This window comes from Petromyzon marinus, chromosome 65 (genome assembly GCF_048934315.1).
Source record: "Petromyzon marinus isolate PM22_M1 ecotype Great Lakes invasive population chromosome 65, UKy_Petmar_22M1.pri1.0, whole genome shotgun sequence".
Lineage (NCBI taxonomy): Eukaryota > Metazoa > Chordata > Hyperoartia > Petromyzontiformes > Petromyzontidae > Petromyzon > Petromyzon marinus.
The window spans coordinates 7,542,646-7,557,828 of NC_133731.1; the positions used below are offsets into that span (position 1 = coordinate 7,542,646).

Consider the following 15,183-nt stretch of genomic DNA (forward strand, 5'->3'; position numbering starts at 1 on the left):
GGCGTTGAGCTATCATTTGTGGCCAGGTCTCCTCTGATTGGGTGGGGGATGAGAGGGACGGGGGGGGGGGGGGTGATCGGGAAGGGGATGGGTGGGGGGTTGAAAGGATGGGGGGATGGGGGGGTGAGGGGATGGGGCGTGGGGGTCCCTCTCACCAGGCTGAGCCGGGCGCTGTCTGCACGAATGTGCACGAGGTCGGCCTGCAGCCGCTGCTGCTGCTGCTCGTGCAGCAGCTCGGGCTGCGAGCGTCGCTGAGCGACCTGCAGGTGCAGCCCCTCCAGGGACGACTCGATGCGCGCCTGCGCCGCCACGCACACACACACACGCACACACACGCACACACACGCACGCACGCACGCACACGCACACACACACACACACACGCACACACGCGCACACACACGCACACACACACACGCACACACACACGCACACGCACACACACACACACACGCACGCACACACGCACACACGCACGCACACACACACACATACCCACACACGCACGCACGCACGTGCACACACGCACGCACACACACACATACCCACACACGCACACACACACGCACGCATGCACACGCACGCACGAACACACACAAACATACCCACGCACGCATGCACGCACACACATGCACGCACGGACACACACACGCACGGACACACACACGCACAAAGATAAAGATGCCTTCCATCCACCCGGGTAGCCTTCACAAGCTGTCGGGGCAAGTGCCGTCACGGCGAGTAGTGTCGCCACGTCTCCCCACTGCCGATGATTACACATCGCAGCGAGTACACACAGACACACATCACACCGAGTACACACAGACACACAGACACACATCACACCGAGTACACACAGACACACAGACACACATCACACCGAGTACACACAGACACACATCGCACAGAGTACACACAGACACACACAGACACACAGACAAAAGGCCGAGGCGATCTCGGTGAGGCCCAGGACCGGTTCAGATAATCGCCGTCACCAATGCAGGCTTTGAGCGGGAATTGAACTCCGGTAGATGGGTTTTCAGCGCAAGCACGGCCCTAACCGCTGCACCATCGCTACCCAAAATAAAATAAAACAGCCTTGACAAGACTGTTGGGGCAAGTGCTGTTAGCGAGTAGCAGCAGCAGTGCCTATGAATGGGATAAAGATCACCCGTATAGCCTTGACAAGACTGTTGGGGCAAGTGCTGTTAGCGAGTAGCAGCAGCAGTGCCTATGAATGAGATAAAGATCCCCCGTATAGCCTTGACAAGACTGTTGGGGCAAGTGCTGTTAGCGAGTAGCAGCAGCAGTGCCTATGAATGAGACAAAGATCCCCCATATAGCCTTAACAGACTGTTGGGGCAAGTGCTGTTAGCGAGTAGCAGCAGCACCAGCAGCTATGAAGGCCAGCACGAGTGGGTGGGTGGGTGGGTGGTTGGCCAGCATCACGCGCGCTACAAAGACAAACATCCCCCATATAGCCTTAACAGACTGTTGGGGCAAGTGCTGTTAGCGAGCACCTATGAAGACTGGCACAGCACGCGAGGGGGTGGGTGGCCAACACCACTCTCGGCCGCCTTTGTCTCCCCAGTGGCGATGTTTACGCACCGCACCAGGTACTCATTTGAGGCCGAGTCGACCTAGGGGAGGCCCAGGACCCGGTTCAGATAATCGTCACCGGTGTCGGCCATGAGCGGGAATCGAACTCGGGTCACCGGGTTCGTAGCGCAGCGCGAAACCCACCACGACACGGCCATCGTGAACTCACCATCGTGACCTCACCACCTCACCATCGTGAACTCACCACCTCACCATCGTGACCTCACCACCTCACCATCGTGAACTCACCACCTCACCATCATGACCTCACCACCTCACCATCGTGACCTCACCACCTCACCATCGTGAACTCACCACCTCACCATCGTCAACTCACCACCTCACCATCGTGACCTCACCACCTCACCATCGTCAACTCACCACCTCACCATCGTGACCTCACCACCTCACCATCGTCAACTCACCACCTCACCATCGTGACCTCACCACCTCACCATCGTGACCTCACCACCTCACCATCGTGACCTCACCATCGTGACCTCACCACCTCACCATCGTGACCTCACCACCTCACCATCGTGACCTCACCATCGTGACCTCACCACCTCACCATCATGACCTCACCACCTCACCATCGTGACCTCACCACCATCGTGACCTCACCACCTCACCATCGTGACCTCACCACCTCACCATCGTGACCTCACCACCTCACCATCGTGACCTCACCACCTCACCATCGTCAACTCACCACCTCACCATCGTGACCTCACCACCTCACCATCGTGACCTCACCACCTCACCATCGTGACCTCACCACCTCACCATCGTGACCTCACCACCTCACCATCGTGACCTCACCATCGTGACCTCACCACCTCACCATCGTCAACTCACCATCTCACCATCGTGACCTCACCACCTCACCATCGTCAACTCACCAACTCACCATCGTGACCTCACCACCTCACTATTGTGACCTCACCACCTCACCATCGTCAACTGACGACCTCACCATCGTGATCTCACCACCTCACCATCGTGACCTCACCACCTCACCATTGTGACCTCACCACCTCACCATTGTGACCTCACCACCTCACCATCGTGACCTCACCACCTCACCATCGTCAACTCACCACCTCACCATCGTCACCTCACCACCTCACCATCGTCAACTCACCACCTCACCATCGTCAACTCACCACCTCACCATCGTGACCTCACCACCTCACCATCGTCACCTCACCACCTCACCATCGTCAACTCACCACCTCACCATCGTCAACTCACCACCTCACCATCGTGACCTCACCACCTCACCATCGTCAACTCACCACCTCACCATCGTCAACTCACCACCTCACCATCGTGACCTCACCACCTCACCATCGTGACCTCACCACCTCACCATCGTCAACTCACCACCTCACCATCGTGACCTCACCACCTCACCATCGTGACCTCACCACCTCACCATCGTGACCTCACCACCTCACCATCGTCAACTCACCACCTCACCATCGTGACCTCACCACCTCACCATCGTCAACTCACCACCTCACCATCGTCAACTCACCACCTCACCATCGTGACCTCACCACCTCACCATCGTGACCTCACCACCTCACCATCGTGACCTCACCACCTCACCATCGTCAACTCACCACCTCACCATCACCACCTCACCATCGTGACCTCACCTTCTCGTTGCGCAGCTGCCTCAGCCTGGTCTCCTGCTCGTGAAGCGTCTTGTTGTGGTCACACAGCCGCGTCAGCTTCATCTGTCGCAGCCACAACAGACAAAGATCACCGCCACCACCCCCGGCCCAGTGGAGGCCTTTAACAGACCGCTGGGGCAAGCGCAGCTCGCGGCCACAGACACACACACAGACACACACACAGACACACGCAGGCACACACACACAGACACACACAGGCACACACACACAGACACACACAGGCACACACACAGATACACACACAGACACACACACAGACACATAGACACATAGACACACAGACACACACAGACACATAGACACACAGACACACACACAGACACAACCAGACCCAAAGAGAGACACACACATAGACACACACAGACACACACACAGACACACACACAGACACAACCAGACCCAAAGAGAGACAACAACAACAACCGCCATTCGCCACTAAGTGGCGGTGACGTCACCACGACGCTTGTGCCAGGCTATGTGCACACACAGACACACACAGACACACACACAGAGACACATAGACACACACAGACAGACACAGACCCACACAGACACACACACAGACACACACAGACACATAGACACACACAGACACATAAACACACACAGACACAATCAGACCCACAGAGACACACACACAGAGACACATAGACACACAGAGACCCACACAGACCCACACGCAGACAGACAGACACACACAGACACACACACAGACCCACACGCAGACAGACACACACAGACAGACACAGATACACACAGACCCACACAGACACACACAGACAGACACAGATACACACAGACCCACACAGACCCACACAGACACACACAGACACAACCAGACCCACAGAGACACATAGACACACACAGACACACACACAGAGACACAGACACACACAGACACACAGAGACACACACAGAGACACACACAGAGACACACAGACACACACAGACCCACAGAGACACACACACAGAGACACATAGACACACACAGACAGACACAGACCCACACAGACACACGCAGACACACACACAGACACACACACAGACACAACCAGACCCACAGAGACACACACACACACAGACACATAGACACACATAGACACACACAGACCCACACATAGACACACACAGACCCACACATAGACACACACAGACCCACACATACACACACAGACACACACACACAGACACACACACAGACACATAGAGACAGACACACACACACAGACACACACAGACACACAGACACACAGAGACACACAAACACACAGACACACACAGACACACACACAGACACACACAGACACATAGACACACACAGACAGACACACACACACAGACACACACACATACACAGACAGACACACACACACACACAGACACACACACACACAGATACACACAAACAGACACATAGACACAGACAGACAGACACACAAACAGACACACACACAGACACATACGTGTACACACGATACAAAGACACCCCCCCCCTTATAGCCTTAACAAACTGTTAACCAAGTGCTGTTAGCGAGCAGGACCTACGTAGGCCGGCACGGCACACAAGGGGGGGGGGGGGGGTGATGGCCAGCACCACGCCCGGCCGCCTTTGTCTCCCCAGTGGCGATGTCTACACGCCGCACCAGGTACTCATTTGAGGCCGAGTCGACCTAGGGGAGGCCCAGGTACCAGTTCAGATAATCGTCACCGGCGTTGGCCGTGAGCGGGAATCGAACCCGGGTCTCCGGGTTCGTAGCCCAGCTTAGCTCTGACTGCTACACCGGGTACTCATTTGAGGCCGAGTCGACCTAGGAGGAGGGGTGGGGGGGTGGAAGCGGTGGGGGGTGGGGGGCGAGAGGGGGGGGGGGCAGACCGTGTGCCGCGTCGATGCGCTCGGGAACTCACGTCGATGTCCTGCCCGCTGGAGCGGAAGGAGTAGTTCGATTCCGGGAACACAAACTGGAAACACAAACACGGTGAGGGGGGGGGGAACGCGCACACAGACACGTCGCCCCGGTTAGCAGCTTCCACCGCGACAGCGAGCGGCGCCCGCGGGCGGTACACAGATGCCGGCGGCTTTGTCCACCGTTGTTTCACCCACCCACTCGCCCACACACACACGCACCCACCCACACACCCACCCACCCACACACCCACACACACACGCACACACCCACCCCCAAAGACGCACCCACACACCCACACACCCACCCCCACACATGCGCACCCACACACACGCACCCACCCACACACCCACCAACCCACCCACTCCCACACATGCACCCACACACAAAGATCAAAGATCCCCCGTATAGCCTTAACAGACTGTAGGGGCAAGTGCTGTTAGCGAGCACCTATGAAGGCCGGAACGGTACACGAGGGGGTGGGTGGCCAGCACCACGCCCGACCGCCTTTGTCTCCCTAGTGGCAATGTTTACACACCGCACCAGGTACTCATTTGAGGCTGAGTCGACCTAGGGGAGGCCCGGGACCGGTTCTGATTATCGTCACTGGTGTTGGCCGTGAGCGGGAATTGAACCCGGGTCGCCAGGTTCATAGCGCAGCGCGCTAACCGCTACACTATCGCTCCCCACACACACACACGCACCCACCCACCCACGCATGCTAATGCACGTGTAGTGACATGGAATGGGTCACTACGTAGCACTAGCGCTGGTTGCTGGCAGAGACGGGGATCTGCAGTTGCAGCAGCCCTGTCTGTCAGCAGGTCACGTGACAAGCCACAGAGAGGGATGTAGGGAAAAGGTCATAAGAGGGGGCACACGTGAGGTGAGCCCGGGAACCTTCTAGTAGGTTCTAAGAGGGGGGGGGGGGCGTGGCCGGGGCGGAGCGAGAACACGCTAGGATAAAAGGGGACCCCCCGAGAGAAGGCTCGGGGCTGTCGCTGTGAGTGGGATCCCCTCGCCGTGCCGCCAGAGTCTTCGTCTGCGTCTTCACCATCGCGGTGTCGTCAGTCATGCCGTCTGCCAGCTGTCCTGACTCGTAGTCGCCTTTGTAACCTGTGAAGGCTGTTTCTAACTAGAGTGCCTCCTACTCCTAGTGTCTCTGAGTCAGTCAATACACATGGACACCAATAGCAGTGGACACCGAACTTAAAATCCCCACACGACGAGCACACACACACACACCATTGCACAATGCACAACACAGGCAATCGGTGAGAATCACACACAAACACACGGCGACTCTCACGCACGGCGACTCTCACGCACGGCGACGCTCACACATGGCGACGCACGGTGACACGCACGGTGACACGCACGGTGACACGCACGGTGACACGCACGGTGACACGCGCGTGGTTTTGCCGTGCTTACTTGCGGCCGGAACGGGAGCGAGCGGCAGCAAATAATCGTCTGCACCGTGTTAATTAGCGGCTCGTTAGCCTTCATCTTGGAACGGCGAAGGACGGGAGAGAGCAGGGAGCAAAACACAGGGGTGGAGCGCAGGGTTAGTAACGGGCACGGAGACACTGGGTCGAACAAACACACAGGTGCAGAGACACAGAGGCACAAGGACACGGAGACACAGAGACACTGGGACGGAGGCACTGGGACGGAGACACTGGGACGGAGACACTGGGACGGAGACACTGGGACGGAAGCACAGAGACACATGGACACGGAGACAGAGACACTGGGACGTAGACACAGAGACACATGGACACGGAGACACAGAGACACTGGGACGTAGACACGGAGACACAGAGACTCGCAGGAAGTGAGCAAGGCAAGGGAGCAGGTCAGGTGGTCTCAGGTAAGATGGCGGCTCGGCGCAAATAAAACGCTGCAAAGGAAATAAAAACCCGAAACACCGAGGAGGTGGCAGCGGTGAGAACGACGGCGATGACGACGACGGGCAGGCAGGCAGGCACATCGTCACGGGCGGGGCAGGGTATGGGTGGGGGAGGTTTCATTTGTCGGCAAATATTTTTCTGCGCTAGCCGATAGCACTGCGATTTCGGCGGGACGCAGCCACCACAGCCCCCCCTCAGCCCCCCAAGCAAGGGGGGGGGGGGCTGTGGTGGTAACAGCCTCGACGTGGCCACTACCACCACGCCTGGCCGCCTTTGTCTCTCTCACACCCCCCCCCCCCCCCGCAGTGGGAGAATTTTCCGACCCAGCCAGACTCGGCGGGGGTCGGCGGTGCGATCGAGCTTCCACGACCCCGCCGTGCGTGACCCTCTCGTGACGTGGGGGGCGGGGGGGGGGTAACGACACGACGGGGTGAAGGGATAACGCGGCCGCAGCAACGTGACGTCAGGCATGCGATGGGCCCCCGAGTGGCGTAGCGGCGCAGGTGGCGTGGACCCCCCTCCACCCCTCCCCCCCCTCTTCCTCAGCCCGGCTCCCGGGGGCCTCTGCTCCTCTGCTCCCGCTGTCTGACCCTCGACAGAGTGACACCCAGTCCCAGGGTCTCAACAGTGCCCCCCCCCTCCCCGCTCTATCCCCCCGCGGTCGGCCCGCCCTGCACACGCCGCTAGGCCACTGGGGAGCTACCGGGCAGGGGGAGCGGGGGGGGGAGGGGGGTGACGGCACGAGATACGGGACGAGGCACGGGACGAGGGGGCACCGTGCGGGTAACGAGGTGACGATGGGGCTGGGGGGCGATGGATGGGGGGGGGGGGGGGGTACTGGCTGCAACCATGGGGACAGTGGGGGCCATGCAGGTGAGAGACGATGATGGCGGCGGCGGTGGTGGTGGTGATGCCGATGCTGACACTGCTACCGCTTCTTGTTGTCAATAACGGAAGATGATTGCTGCTGCTGCTGCTGCTGATCTTTCTGCTGCTGGCGACAATGATGCTGCTGATGAGGATGATGATGCTGGTGGTGGTGAGGATGATGCTGGTGGTGAGAATGATGCTGATGGTGGTGGTGAAGATGATGCTGGTGGTGGTGGTGAGGATGATGCTGGTGGTGGTGGTGAGGATGATGCTGGTGGTGGTGGTGAGGATGATGCTGGTGGTGAGAATGATGCTGATGGTGGTGGTGAAGATGATGCTGGTGGTGGTGGTGAGGATGATGCTGGTGGTGGTGGTGAGGATGATGCTGGTGGTGGTGGTGAGGATGATGCTGGTGGTGGTGAGGATGATGCTGGTGGTGGTGGTGAGGATGATGCTGGTGGTGGTGGTGAGGATGATGCTGGTGGTGGTGGTGAGGATGATGCTGGTGGTGGTGGTGAGGATGATGCTGGTGGTGGTGAGGATGCTGGTGGTGGTGAGGATGATGCTGGTGGTGGTGGTGGTGAGGATGATGCTTCTGGTGGTGGTGAGGATGGTGCTGCTGGTGGTGAGGATGCTGGTGAAGATGGTGGTGAGGATGATGCCATACTGCCCCACCTGGCTCTCAATAAAGCGCAGGTTCCTCTGCAGGTGCAGAGACGGTGCCATCGACTGCGCAGGCAGGGGCACGGGGGAGGCGTGGGTGGCACAGCGGAGACAAGGGGTGGCGAGCGCGGTGAGCGTGGCGAGGGAGGGTGGTGAACGTGGCAGGGTGGTGTGTGTGTGTGTGTTGTGGGTAGTGTGTGTGTGTGTGAAATACGATGTAAGGGATAGAGAGCATGTGTTGTGAGTGGGGCATGCATTGTGTGTGGGTAGCATGTGACTAAAGTATATAGTACAGAGTATCGAGCATGTATCTAGAGTACAGAGAATCGGGCACGTGTCTATTATATATAGTATTAAGCATGTATCTAGAGTACAGAGAATCGGGCACGTGTCTATTATATATAGTATTAAGCATGTATCTAGAGTACAGAGAATCGGGCACGTGTCTATTATATATAGTATTAAGCATGTATCTAGAGTACAGAGAATCGGGCACGTGTCTATTATATATAGTATTAAGCATGCGTCTAGCCCAGGGGCAGTGTATCGATCCTGCACCTCGTGTGCGTGTCGAGCACGTGGCTAGCGTGCCGCTACCGTGTCAGCCGTGCGTCCATCGCGCCCTCGTTCCCACGTGGCGCCCCATCCCCACGCCCCCGTGACCTCCGACCCCCTCAAGACCCCCGTGTGACCCCCCCGTGTGACCTGGAGACCCCCGTGTGACCCTCCGTAACTCCCCGTGTGACCCCCCTGTGACCCCCCCGTGTGACCTCGTGACCCCCCGCGTGACCTCGTGACACCGCCCCCCGCCCCGTGCCGGACCTGTGACCGCGGCGCGGCCGGCGCCGGGCCCAACAGGTGCGCGAGCGTGCGGTCCCTCGCTTCGGCCAGCACCGCCTGGTTTCTCCGCAGCTGGATGAGCAGCAGGGTCAGCTCCTCTGGCTGTGCCCCGCCATCACCATCGCCGCCGCCATCATCATCATCATCATCGTCGCCGTCGCCGCGTCAGCATCATCAACGCCGCCATCGCCGCACAAACGGAGAAACATCGTCCGCCACCCCGTTACCATCGCACCGGCGTTAAGTCCACGCCGTTAGCGGGATTGCCGTGGACGCACCGACCAGCCGGCCGCTGCCGCCGCCTGGCGCAGCAGTCGGGCGGGGCGAGAGCGGTTTGACTCGCCGTCGGAAGGAAAGGTCAAGAGGTCAAGAGGTCAAGAGGGCAATGTACGTCGAACTTCTTTTGCGAAGGGTGGGGGGGGGGCGTGGGCGTGAGAGGCGAGGGTGAGCGTGGGGGCGAGCGGCGAGGGTGAGCGTGGGGGCGAGCGGCGAGGGTGAGCGTGGCGGTGAGGGTGAGCGTGGGGGTGAGCGGCGTGTCTCACCGTGCGGCCCTGCAGGCTGGGCGGGATGGACTGCGGGGTGGACGTGTGCACCATGGACGGCATGGGCCTCCTGTCCAGCGTCTGCGTGCCCTGCGAGACCGTGGGGACAGCCAGACAGGCGGCCAGACAGCCAGCCAGTTAGACAGCCCGATAGACAGACAGACAGCCCGACAAACAGACAGCCCGATAGACAGACAGCTCAAAAGACAGGCCAGCAGACAGCCCCACAGCCCGACAGCCCGCCAGCCCGACAGCCAGCGCCCTACAGGTGTGTGTGGGGTGGCGACCGTACCCGCGCTCCGTGGCCGTGGCCGAACTCGGCGCCGCGTTGCCGGTGCGGCAGCGCGGCGTGGCGGGCCGCCAGGGGGGCGGCCGCCGCCACGTCCACCCGCCCGGCGGGCGCGTGCGACCTCCGGTGTCCGGGCGACCTCTCGCTGCGCGACCTGGCCCGCGTGACCCCGTACGACCCCGCGGCGCCGACGCCCGCCCCGTACACGGCCCCGTCGCTCTCGTCCACCTCGGCCATGCTGTAGAGCGTCGGGGGGCTGCTCACCGCAAACCGGTGGAGCGTGGACGAAGCGCCGGGCGGCGCCGGGCCTGGCGGAGGAGGGGGGTGGGGGCGGCCGGGGGGGGGGGGGGGGTGACGCGAGGTCGAGCGTGAGACGCGCGCGAGTCCGCCGAGCGTGTCGGGGAGGCTGCGCGCGGCCTCGTGCGGAGCTGGTGGGTAGCACCGCGCCCGGCCGCCTTTGTCTCCCCAGCGGCAATGTTTTACCGCGCACCGCGCCGGGTAATCGTTTGAGGCCGAGTCGACCTCGGGGAAGGGCCCGGCAGCGGTTCGTGTCGCGAGGCGCTAACACCGCTACGCCACCGTTCGTCACAGCACGAGGACACGCGGAGACACGCGGAGACACGCGGAGACACACGGAGACAGAGACACGCAGAGACACACGGAGACACGCGGAGACACGCAGAGACACGCGGAGACACGCGGAGACACACGGAGACAGAGACACGCAGAGACACGCGGAGACACGCGGAGACACACGGAGACACGCGGAGACACGCGGAGACAGAGACACGCGGAGACACGCGGAGACAGATAGACACAAACACGCACACGGAGACACGCACACATGCACAAAGATACGAGGAAACACGCGGAGACAGAGACACGAGGAGATACGCGGAGACACGCGGAGACAGAGACACACGGAGACAGATAGACACACAAAGGCACGCACGGAGACGCGCGCACACCCCCGCCGGAACGCCCGACGCTCACGTACTGTGCCCTCCGTGCCGCAGCACCTGCCGCTGCCGCCACTCGAACAGCTCGGAGACCACGTTGGCGGGGGGGCCGTGCCCCCCGGCCGAGCCCCCCACCCCCCCGCCGGCTCCGTGCGGCCCGGCGGGCCCGGCGGCGCCGCCGGGCGGCCGCCGCGACTGTGAGGAGGCGGCCGCGGCGTGGCGAGGCAGCGAGGTGTAGCCGTCCGGGTAGGGGGCGCCCACCACCACTAGTGACTGGCGGTAGCTGGGCATGGACCTTGGCAGCGTCTGGGTGGAAGCGATGCTGCGGGGAAGGGAGGGGGGGGTGGGGGAAGAGGAGAGGAGGTGAGAGGAGGATGGAGGGGGGAGGAGGAGGTGAGAGGAGGATGGAGGGGGTCAGGGCCCGTTCCTTGCTCGAGGTTTCACAGCGACGCCTCACCGCTCCGGCCCGCAGGGTTCACAGCCACGCGTGGCCATCCGCCCCATCTCGTCTCTCACCATCCTCCTCCTCCTCCTCCTCCCATCTTCACCCCTCCACTCCCTGTCACCAATCCTCTGCCTCTCCCCCCCCCCTCACCTCTCTTTACCAATCCTTGAGCTGCTCCCCCCCCACCCCTCCTCTACCCCCCCCCAAGCCCCCCACCACCCCCACCGCACCCCGGCGCCTCCCTCACCTCAAGCGGTCTCCCTCGTTCTTCTCCTTCTGCGACTGCATCCACTGCTCCAGCTGCACCATGGAGTTGCGCTTCTCCCTCTCGCGCTCCCTCTCCAGTGCTGCCGCCCGGTGGCCCTCGCCGGCGCCGCCCGCCGCCCCGTAGCCAAACCCGTCCTGGTTGAGCGCCGAGAGGCTGCTGCTGCCGGCGAGCCCCATCCCGCCCGTGCTGTGCCGCTGCAGCTGCTGCTGCTGCTGCTGCAGCAGCCTCTGCTGCTGCTGTTGCTGCTGCTGCTGCTGCGGGTTCGGGTGACGTAGAACCACGCCGGACGTCGCCGCCGCTTCCGGCCGTAAGATCGCGGCGCCGGCGGTCGGGCGATCGGCGGCCTCCGCGGGCGTTCGGCCGGGGCCCGCCGACGGGTCGAACCTCTTGCCGCCGTCGCCGTCGTCGTCGTCGTCGTCCCGCCGCTCCGCGGCCGCCCCCCTCTCGTCATAGTCGTCACGCAGCTGCCGCCGGAGCTCCTCCGCGGCCGCCTCCGCCGCGGCGACGCCGTCGCCGCCGTCGTCACCGCCGCCGTCGTCGTCGTCGTCGGCGGCGGCGGCGGTGCGGGTCGCGGCCGACGGCCCGGCGAACAACGTGACGGCCTCCACCTCCGCGTCGTCGTCGTCGTCGTCCGTGCCGGCCCGCGGGCGAGCCAGCCCCTCCTCCGTCACGATCTCCACGTCGCCGCGCGGGCCGCCCCCCCGTTCGTCGTCGTCGTCTTCGCCGCCGCCGCCGTCGCCGCCGCCGCCGCCGTCGGAGCGCGGCGGCCGCCGCCACCGGGCCGGCGCCGCGACGTCTCCCGGCGCCCCACGGAGCCCGTCGGCGAGCACCTGCCCCCCCCCCGCCGCCTCCTCCTCGTCCGCCGCCCGTCCGCGCGAGTGGTTGCCGGCGCTCGCCGGTTTATCGTCCGCGCCGTCGCGCAGGCCGCCGGCGCCGCCGCCGCCGTCGTCGCTGTTGCCGGGAGGGAGGAGACCGCGTGAGATGTTGACTACCTCGCCCGGTACGCGGGAGGTTCGTGGGTTCAATTCTGTGGGTCACGTTGGATTTTTATCCGTGGGTCACGTGGATTTTTTATCCACATTTAGAATCGATAACACAGGTTTTTTTTTTTTTGTTGGGTTAGATCACGCAAACATATAAATGTTGTGCCGTTAAACCCACCACCACCCGACACCCGACACAGCCAACTAGTAAGGGTTAAATCGTCATCATCTCGATTGACGAACTCATTTCTTGAGAACTCCTTCTTGTGCATAGGTTGCTGTCCTTCCTGCGCACCTCCGATTAGCGCGGCTGGCTACGTACGGCGCGTTCAACGCACAAGGGGGAGGGGGGGGTTGGAGGGGAGGGGGGGGGGTTGGAGGGGAGGGGGGGGGTTGGAGGGGAGGAGCCGTCTCACCCCTGCGGGATCTCCATCTGCAGCTGCGACGCCTGCACCATCGCCTTCATCCACACGCGCATTTCCTCCAGCGAGTCGGCGCCGAAGTAGTAGGTGCGCATGCCAGCGTGCCGCGCCTGCCACGGCACACGGGTCAAGTGGCGGCCACCCCCTGCCGGCTTCTCGAGCCTCTGGCTCGGAGGCCCGGCCTGTGAAGGGAGCGGGGGGTGGTGGTGGCGGGGTGGGGGGGGGAGAACAGAGGAGGCGGCAAGGCACGCAGGCACGCACGCGGGCAGGCAAGGCAGACACGCAGACACGCAGACAGGAAAACGCACATGCATGCAGACACGCACGCACGTACGCACGGGACAAAGGCACGCAAAGCAAACACGCACACGCGGACGCGCCAACACACGGGCGGATACTCGCACGCACGCACGCACAAACCAAACGCACGCACACACACACACACAAACCAAACGCACGCACACACAAACCAAACGCACGCACACACACACGCACGTCGATTAGTTCCAGGTCATCTCGTCGCTTCGCATCGCTCACGTGACGTCATCCTGCTTTCGGCCAGCTGCGTTATAACCCAGTCAGTGGCGTTATAACCCAGTCAGTGGCGTTATAACCCAGTCAGTGGCGTTATAACCCAGTCAGTGGCGTTATAACCCAGTCAGTGGCGTTATAACCCAGTCAGTGGCGTTATAACCCAGTCAGTGGCGTTATAACCCAGTCAGCGGCGTTATAACCCAGTCAGCTGCGTTATAACCCAGTCAGTGGCGTTATAACCCAGTCAGTGGCGTTATAACCCAGTCAGCGGCGTTATAACCCAGTCAGTGGCGTTATAACCCAGTCAGCGGCGTTATAACCCGCCCAGACTTTACATCGCAAACTCCGTCGCGATTGGCATTTCCCGTTTTTGCCTGCACTGCTTTGATGCATTCGAAGTAACAGCGAAGTGGAACTTCACTTTTTCGATTCAAAGCTTTCGTGACTGCAAGGATTCATCTTCTTTGGTTCTTTCGGTAAGGTCACGTAGAATGAGAATAAAATAATAAATTGATAAAATGAAATATCAATTTATTATTGTATTCTCATTCTACGTGACTTTACCGAAGGAACCAAAGAAGATGGAACTTCACCGTTGCAGTTGTGTTCGTCTGGAATTTAACTTTAAAAAAACACACACATACTTTGCGTGAATGCGTGTGCGTGCATAAACACAAATATCGCACGCGTGTACACAAGTGCGTATTTGTTCGCATACAAGCGAGGCTTTCCAGAGCACCAGAATCATATAATAAATACATGTTTATTAATGTCGTTAATTCATCAATGAAAGACAATAAAAATAGCCATTGTTATCAACTCCTCGTTTGCTAATCCACTGCCGGATGAAGGCTTCCTCATGCCGTGTTAGCCACCGGGGGTTGTTTGACCATACTTCACCGCTCTGGAAAGCCTCGGCCCAGCGAGTCTCGTCCTCAGGAGGGTCCCTGCCCCCCGACCTGATTGGCCAACAGCTTCCTCTCGAGTATTTTCTCCCCGCCGGCTTTCCCCCACGTTTTATAAACGTTTCATTTATTTTTTTTAACCGACTTACGGAAACGTCGATAATTTCCGCCATAGAAAAAAAATCGTCGCCGGTTTTAACCCCGTTGGAGACGAGAGAGAACCGCGCATCCGCCAGCGGAGCCCACTGCGGGCCGCCAGGCGTGTCCGGAGGACGCCACGAGGAAGGAGGTCTCCCAGAACCACTCCCGAGATTCCAACGCTCGTTATCCCAACGCCCTCGGCG

General features: G+C 60.9%; 1 protein-coding gene across 5 annotated transcripts in view; it reads right to left on the reverse strand.

Moving 5' to 3' along the window:
* The window catches only part of LOC116956434 (pleckstrin homology domain-containing family A member 7-like), a 222,609-nt gene that overhangs the window by 16,422 nt on the left and 191,004 nt on the right, over nt 1-15,183 (reverse strand). For 2 of the 5 annotated variants that reach the window (XM_032978034.2, XM_032978039.2), the window contains 11 exons: nt 13,395-13,582; nt 11,975-12,946; nt 11,321-11,604; nt 10,327-10,631; nt 10,035-10,124; nt 9,475-9,594; nt 8,665-8,718; nt 6,641-6,715; nt 5,208-5,261; nt 3,264-3,344; nt 156-299 (listed from right to left, as the gene is read on the reverse strand). In XM_032978034.2, coding sequence (XP_032833925.2) covers nt 156-299; nt 3,264-3,344; nt 5,208-5,261; nt 6,641-6,715; nt 8,665-8,718; nt 9,475-9,594; nt 10,035-10,124; nt 10,327-10,631; nt 11,321-11,604; nt 11,975-12,946; nt 13,395-13,582 — 2,367 coding nt within the window. The remainder of the gene's footprint in view (nt 1-155; nt 300-3,263; nt 3,345-5,207; nt 5,262-6,640; nt 6,716-8,664; nt 8,719-9,474; nt 9,595-10,034; nt 10,125-10,326; nt 10,632-11,320; nt 11,605-11,974; nt 12,947-13,394; nt 13,583-15,183) is intronic. The other 3 variants (XM_032978036.2, XM_032978040.2, XM_032978038.2) reach the window with 2 other exon arrangements.